Source organism: Conger conger, unplaced genomic scaffold (genome assembly GCF_963514075.1).
Source record: "Conger conger unplaced genomic scaffold, fConCon1.1 SCAFFOLD_215, whole genome shotgun sequence".
Classification (NCBI taxonomy): Eukaryota; Metazoa; Chordata; class Actinopteri; order Anguilliformes; family Congridae; genus Conger; species Conger conger.
In genome coordinates this window covers 7,501-15,000 of record NW_026890420.1, presented here as the reverse complement: position 1 = coordinate 15,000, position 7,500 = coordinate 7,501, and the positions used below count along the sequence as shown (strand labels likewise).

Below are 7,500 nucleotides of genomic sequence, written 5' to 3'. Positions count from 1 at the left end.
ACTGCACACACACAGGCACACACACACACACACACACACACCCTCTCTCACACACACACACACACACACTGCACACACACACACTGCACACACAGGGAGGGAGAGAGGGATCACAGAGAGAGAGGGAGGGAGAGAGGGATCACAGAGAGAGGGATCACAGAGAGAGGGAGGGAGAGAGGGATCACAGAGAGAGAGGGAGGGAGAGAGGGATCACAGAGAGAGGGATCACAGAGAGAGGGAGGGAGAGAGGGATCACAGAGAGAGAGGGAGGGAGAGAGGGATCACAGAGAGAGGGAGGGAGAGAGGGATCACAGAGAGAGGGAGGGAGAGAGGGATCACAGAGAGAGAGGGGGGAGAGAGGGATGACAGAGCCAGAGCTCCAGGGCTGCGGGCTCTTACCCAGCCTGACGTAGAGCACCCCGGTGGCGGTGATGACCTTCAGGGCGTTGGAGGCGAGGCACTGGTAGTATCCGGTGTCGGTGGTGTCCAGGTCCTGGATGCGCAGCTTGGAGCCTGCCTCGGTCTTCCTGATGGAGATGCGGCCCTGCTCCTGCACCACGGGGGCGTCGTTCTTCAGCCAGCGGATGGTGGGCCGGGGGTTCCCCATCACCTTGCAGTGCAGCGTCGCTGTCTGGCCCTGCACGATGGTGATGTTGTTCACCGGCTCCACAAACTCCAGGAAGTAACCTGCGGGGGGTCAAGGGTCAGAGGTCAGAGCCAGAACGTAGCGCGGCTAACGGAGCGCTAACTGCCCTCGCCACACACTTCTTTACATTACGTTACATTCAGGGCATGTAGCAGACGCTGTTATCCAGAGCGACGTTCAACAAAGTATCCTCTTCAAGCAGCACCTCTCCCCGTCCCTCCCTACCTCCCTGTGAACCTAAATTGTTGTCTTTGTGATTTACTTTGTGTATCGGTATTTTTAGTTGGCTAGGTAAGTTAAGTTTGGTCACTTTTGCTTTGTTGTTTGTTTGTTTGTTTGTTTAAAAAAAAAAAAAAGATATCTTATCTTTGTTGTACAGGTAGCAGTTGAAATTGTACTTCCCTCTAGGGTCTTTCAGCGAACTTATCCCTGGTTATGGGTATGCACTTTTTTGTACGTCACTCTGGATAAGAGCGTCTGCCAAATGCCATTAATGAAATGTATCCATTTCGCTGTGCATGCAGCCTTTTGTCCTGTTCCCATGGCGATAGGGGGAGGGAGACACCGCGCTCTAAACCAGACGTCTCTCGCTCGGAGGAGAGAAGATAAACAGGACTGGTCATCGTCTCGGCCCGTGACCCCGGTGACCTCCTGTTCGAGGGCTGAATCTGGCGCTGAGCTCTGACACCGCGGCCAGCAGAGTCTGGGGTTCCACAGCGCGCATCTGAAACGTTCTCCTGCCCCGGTTCCCCCGGTTCCCCCACCGGACGGGCTCCAGCGAGTGGCAGCCGTAACTCAGCGAGTCTCCCAGACCTGCGTCTGAGCCTAATCAACAGGAAGTTGCTTTGGATAATGTGGCTTTTGGAGTCCACTAAATAACAAAACATTTTTATTATTATTATCTTTAGTGTGCGGATTGAGAGTCAGGCGTTGAGTGTTTGTTCTTCTGCTCGTGTGAACACCCCCCGCCTCCATCAGACGGGTGACCACGTCTGAGAGGTGAGGAAGATCCACACACCCTCCCTTTACACCGACTACAAAGGGACAGGAGTCCATCCCACAGAGGGGAGTCATGTGACTGACACGGCCAATCACAGACCGATCAGCAGAGGTGTGAAATCGGGGTGGGCTTTTCAACTCAAATCCCTGAAAGCAGCCAGTCATGAAACAGGTTCACAAATGTTCGGTTTTCCTGTAAAATCCAAGAGTATTAAAAAATAAACCCAATGGGACAGAGGAAAGCATTACGGTGAATACAGCAAAATATTTAAAACAGCCGTTCATATTTGAACACAATTTGGCTACACTATAATAACAGAACGTCTGTGTTCATGAAGTGGGTCCCCAGGGGTTCATTCAGAGCCTCAAACACACCATTCCCTCCTCCAATTCCTCTTAAACACGGCGTTCCCTCCTCCCATCCCATGCGTCATGTGACCCGCTTCTGTGGGTGTCAATGGAACGTTGCCACGGACAACCATCTGGGGCTTCACCTGGGACCAGGTGCAGTGTTCCGAGGTCTGACCTCACCTTTAGGTTCCACTGTCTCCGAGGTAACCCACAAACAAACAAAACAAAACAAAAAAATAGAAAGAGTGAAGATAAACTCTGAAAGCACTCAGATTCGAACTCGATCTGAACCTGAGTGACCTGAGCTGTATTAACACATCAGCTCACAGATCTTATCTGTATCGTTCTGGCGTACACCGATGATATTTGGAAGATGATATATGCAGGAAAAAAAAAGAAAAGAACGGTGTGACATGGAATATGATATAGTGAATGATTTGCTGATTTTGCTGAGCGCAGTAGAAACACACGTCGGCGTGTCTGGGCACATTGACAGATGTTCTCGGCAGAAACGGCTGTGCGAGACCCATCCTTATCGGCTAACGTGCTAACGCCAGGCTGTGCGGCGCTTCTGGGCGATACAGATCTATGGGGGGGGGGGAGCTTTCAATTCACCGTTTCTGAGGGCAGGTTGACACACGCGTGACCGATGTCTCAGCCATGCCTGCAGGCTCACTCCACTGCCAGCCTGAAGTGGGGGAGGAACACCCCCCCCCCCCCCATGCTACCCGACCGGGGAGAAAAGAAAGTTCTACCATTTCTTTTTCTTTTTTTTTTACATTATACAAGTGTCTTGGATGACAAAAATCTGTAGCAGTAAAACCAAGGTCTCAGCAGTAGAACATGTGCTTCAGAGACTCAAAACGAAAATGAATTTCCGGGTCATGGGAGGGAACACCAGCCCCTCAGTGCCAACCCTTGAACCCCCCCCCCCTCTCTGCTTCTATGCCACCCCCGCCTCCACCCAGTCTGCAGTCTGGCAAGAGGCCAGTGCAGGCGATCTTAAAGCGTTCCTGCAGCGTCGAACAGAAAAAAACGTTCTTTCCTGGAAATGCATTAACTTATAAAACTCTGCACATACCATGCATGCAATCTGAACTAGTGATTAATGTTCGGCTTTCCGGTAAAATCCAAGAGTATTGAAAAATAAACCCAATGGGACAGTGGAAAGCTGGGCGTAGCAAGCGTGCACGCACGCACACACATACGGTGTTATTTTCCCATATTCTTCACTGTGGTTCCCACATTGGCACCTATTAGCATGTGACACTCTGGACTGAGTGAATGATGACTGTGACGTCATCAACAAGCGCAATGTGCGTTGGCATGGCAATATACTCAGAGCATCCTGCAAAGAGATAACAAACTTTCACAACACTCGTCCAAAGCTCTCCTTGAAGCGGCAAAAATAAAAATAAAAACATGCAATGTTTGTATGTCAAGGGCGTACAAAATGCACAGAGCGTTTACCATTTAGGGCAACGCGCAGTATGAAACAGACACACGAGTCTTACGGCTCGCATTTCACAAGGGGATCGTTCGCTTTTAGGGGTACATTTGATTATTGTTTTGGCTTTAAACTCTCAGTCTGTGTTCTCGATTGGCTGGGAGACAGGTTTTTATGCGTAGCGAAGGGTATTTTCGATACTTACACAAGTTTCGCTTGACCTGCCAGCTTTTAAAATGGCTGCAGGGCATTCGGCGGTTTGCGGTTTAAAGGAAGAAAATGCATTTCAAGTCACTCCAGAGCGGCTCGTACAGCAACAGTATGCCCGCAGAGCTCGTACACGTCTCCATTACACAATTATTCCCCAAGAAATGCTGTTTAATCGTACTTTCGTTTGGAACCGTTTCCGATGGCGGCTGACGCATGCAACCCGAGACTGCTGCTCGCGAGTACAGAAGTGCCGTAGCGATGTAAAAATGATATTTCATGTTCTTAATTGTGAATAAACACGATAAAAAGTATCTGTTCATACGCCTCTGGAAACATAACATCACTCTACAAGTTGCTTTGAAGCTACTCGAAGTGTTTTTTTGTGTTTTTTTTCCTTCTTCTTTTAGACCACAAAACCCCAAATGCCCCAATGCCGTTGTGAAGCTGGCTGGCGGCGGAAACATCTGTATCTATCTAAAATATCCGTCATCGCGCATAAAAACGTTCTGGGCCAATCAAAAACATACATTAAAACTGAAATAATATCAAAAGAGAGCAACCCATTTAAGCAAAGAAGCCAAACCATAATTGGAAAGGGAAACGCACTGCTTTAACCAGAACAAGCACACAAAATTAGCAGGCCCCTGAACCCTCCAAATTTACAATAATTGAATCGTTGTGGTATTCCTTTCCCATTTTACTTAACTTATTTATTTCATGAGATCCTTGGCTTCATGATAAAAATGTCCTTTGAAGGAGGTAAGAGGATGATTGGAGACACTGTTTCAAAAAGCAGGGTTACCGAGTTAGCTGGATAACTGCACAACATAAAACCCACAACTCTTCCAAAGCCGGAACATGGACTTAAGTAAAAAGAGCTGCTCTGGGTTTTACTCGGCGCAGTTATCCAGGTAACTCAGTAATCCTGCTTTGTAAAACACCCCCCTGCATTATGAAAACCACAGATCGCTGACCAGGAGTCGAAGGGCATCTCCAACTGTGAATTCCCTTCGTCCCCATCAGGCAGGAGGAAGAACTCAGAGGTGAGAAGATCCACAGAGAAGGACCAGGCTGTGAGCAGTGGAGACCAGTGTCCCTCAGCCTTCTCTGAAAAAAACAGGACTCTGCACTTCCATAGTTTTATCACTGGAAATTGGCTATACCTGCAGTAGGCAGTACTTCCGGCAAAACCCAGAGCAACATTTTATCAACAATGACAGAACTCATACTAGCTAGCAAGATGATGTGGCCCAAGAATATGGACAAACTGAACTGAACAATCAAGTTTTCAGCCCGTCTCACACAAATCCACAGGTGATGGAAACAGTCTTGGTTGTCTTCCTGAAGTTGCCATCTTACCTCTACACCCTACACGGTCTCAGCAAGGTTAAAACAGCCAGAAATGATCTGTACGGCATGCCTACTGCCAGTGTTCACACTGGCCTCTCACAAAGCCACTTTTCACACTTAAACACCAACATTGAAATGGACCGATTGATTGATTGACAATTGATTGAATGTTACCATGGCAGCAACTTGCCAGGCACGGTAGCCAGTGGCAACGCCTCGGTTTCAGTACATCACCCACTCATGGGGAAGATCTGCATTATGCTCTGCAATGATCGCCCCACTCTGCCCAAGTACCTTCACTCCTGCAGTGCGTTACTGACCAGCAGACAGACAAGAGCTCCATCCACCGGGCCTGCTTTCCCCGGCCCAGTCAGTGAGCGACGTGCATGCTGATTGGCTGGCACACAGCTTGATGACACATGCAGTGGAAACACACTTGGGGGGTGATCAAAAGCACAAAGCTCAGAGATGAAGTCATTCTCTAACGAGATATATCCCCCTCCCTCCCCAGTTTGAAAAGTGGCCATGTTTGAAACAATGGCAGCTGGCCCACAGACACAAAATGGCTGACTTTCCACCCCCACCCACCCCCCTCAGTTGGTGCTGGGATGATGATCAAAACCAGGATTGATGACATGAGACAAGAGACTTCAAAACGATTCGAAAACGCATAAAAATATACATGAAATATTGTCCCATATCAGCCAGAGTCCAGCCATGACTGCAAGACAAGGGGAGAGGCATCCAGGAGCAGATTTATGACAGCTGGAGTTTGAGGTAACATTGCTTTAATCCTCCTTCGGTTGACACCCATTTGAGCCTTTCTGCTGAGCGTTTAAACGGAGATGAGAAACGCACCGTCCGCCCCAGAGTGACGCTCACACAGCTGCTCTCTCACACAGCCCAGGGGCAGAGGAGACGGCCCTGCTTCCCCACGATCCTCTGCAGGCCTGCAAGCGTGCCTGATCCGCGAATCCCAGAGAGGATCCATCAGTACTGGCCAACCGCCAACTCAGGCTGCGGCCCTATCAAATATCAACATTATACACACACACACACACACACACACACCCAGCCCCTCAGCCCCCCAGCCCCACAGATTGATTCTGTTCTACAGAGACAGAGAGAAGAGAGGAGGGGGAGAGAGGGAGAGAGAGAGTGAAAGAGAAGAGGGGAGAGAGAGAGAGGAGGGGAGAGTGAGAGAAGAGGGGGGAGAGAGAAAGAGACAAGAGGGGAGAGAGAAGATGGGGGGAGAGAGAGAGAATGACAGAATCCAGGGCGCGGGATGTGGATGTTGATGTTTCTCTGTGGTTAGCGCTAGCAGCCTGCCTGCAGAGCACGGTGCGCGGAGCGGTAATGTCCTTGGCGGGGTCCCGCTGAGACAGCGCCCTCCCCGTTAGCGCCCTCCCCGTTAGCGTCCTTTCGTTAGTGCCCTCCCTGTTAGCGCCCTCCCTGTTAGCACCCTCCCTGTTAGCGTCCTTCTGTTAGCTCCCTCCCGTGGGTCTCCTGGACCAAGTGTCACGCCCTCAACTCAACTCAACTCAACTCAACTCAACTCAACTCAACTCAACTCAACTCAACTCAACTCAACTCAACTCAACTCAACTCAACTCAACTCACTCTCACTCTCACTCTCACTCTCACTCTTGTGCTCACTTTTGCACGCACACTTATACTCTCACACACTCGGGGTGACATGGCTCAAGAGCAGTCGTCTCATTGGCTCAGGCAGTAAGAGCAGTCGTCTCATTGGCTCAGGCAGTAAGAGCAGTCGTCTCATTGGCTCAGGCAGTAAGAGCAGTCGTCTCATTGGCTCAGCAGTCGGAGGGTTGCTGGTTCGATCCCCCGCCTGGGTTGTGTCGAAGTGTCCCTGAGCAAGACACCTAACCGCCAAATGCTCCTGACGAGCTGGTCGGCGCCTTGTATGGAGCTAATCGCTGTCTGTGTGTGAGTGTGTGTATGAATGGGTGAATGAGAAGCATCAATTGTACAGCGCTTTGGATAAAGGCGCTATATAAATGCCAACCATTTACACACTCACACACGGGGCGCTAACATACATGAACTGTGCACACATTACAGCAACATTTTAAATGTATACTGACACACTTGTTTCACAAGTTTTTCAATGACCGAACAAAATACACTCAAACTCATGAAATGTTAAACTGAACTGGACCTGGAGTTTCTCTGGGACATTGGTACTCCCTACTGAAAAAAACAGCTCAAGCTAGGTTTTTAAAAATTGATAATAATAATCTCAGTCACTCTGGGATGCAGCAAAGCCGAACACAAGACATAAATAACGCGCACCCTGGCCAGGTGATTCTGATTTTGTACAGTCGGACTGAAGTTTAAAACCCTTCAGCGCATTTCCAAAAGGCTGATCTGTAAAGGAGCCCAAGAGGAGAGGCGGGAGAGGGAGATTGAATAACACGCCGCGACACGCCGTCCCAAATCACACCGACGTGCCGGAGGCCTAACCATGTGGAGCGCT

The 7,500-nt window shown here is 49.5% G+C and overlaps 1 protein-coding gene across 1 annotated transcript in view; it reads right to left on the bottom strand.

Moving 5' to 3' along the window:
• Positions 1-367: 367 nt before the first annotated feature.
• LOC133120277 (tyrosine-protein kinase transmembrane receptor ROR2-like) overlaps positions 368-7,500 on the bottom strand; it is a gene marked incomplete at both ends in the record, with an annotated part of 14,068 nt that continues 6,935 nt past the window's right edge. The window contains one exon of the mRNA XM_061230265.1: positions 368-687. Within this exon, the coding sequence (XP_061086249.1) occupies positions 368-687 (320 nt within the window). The remainder of the gene's footprint in view (positions 688-7,500) is intronic.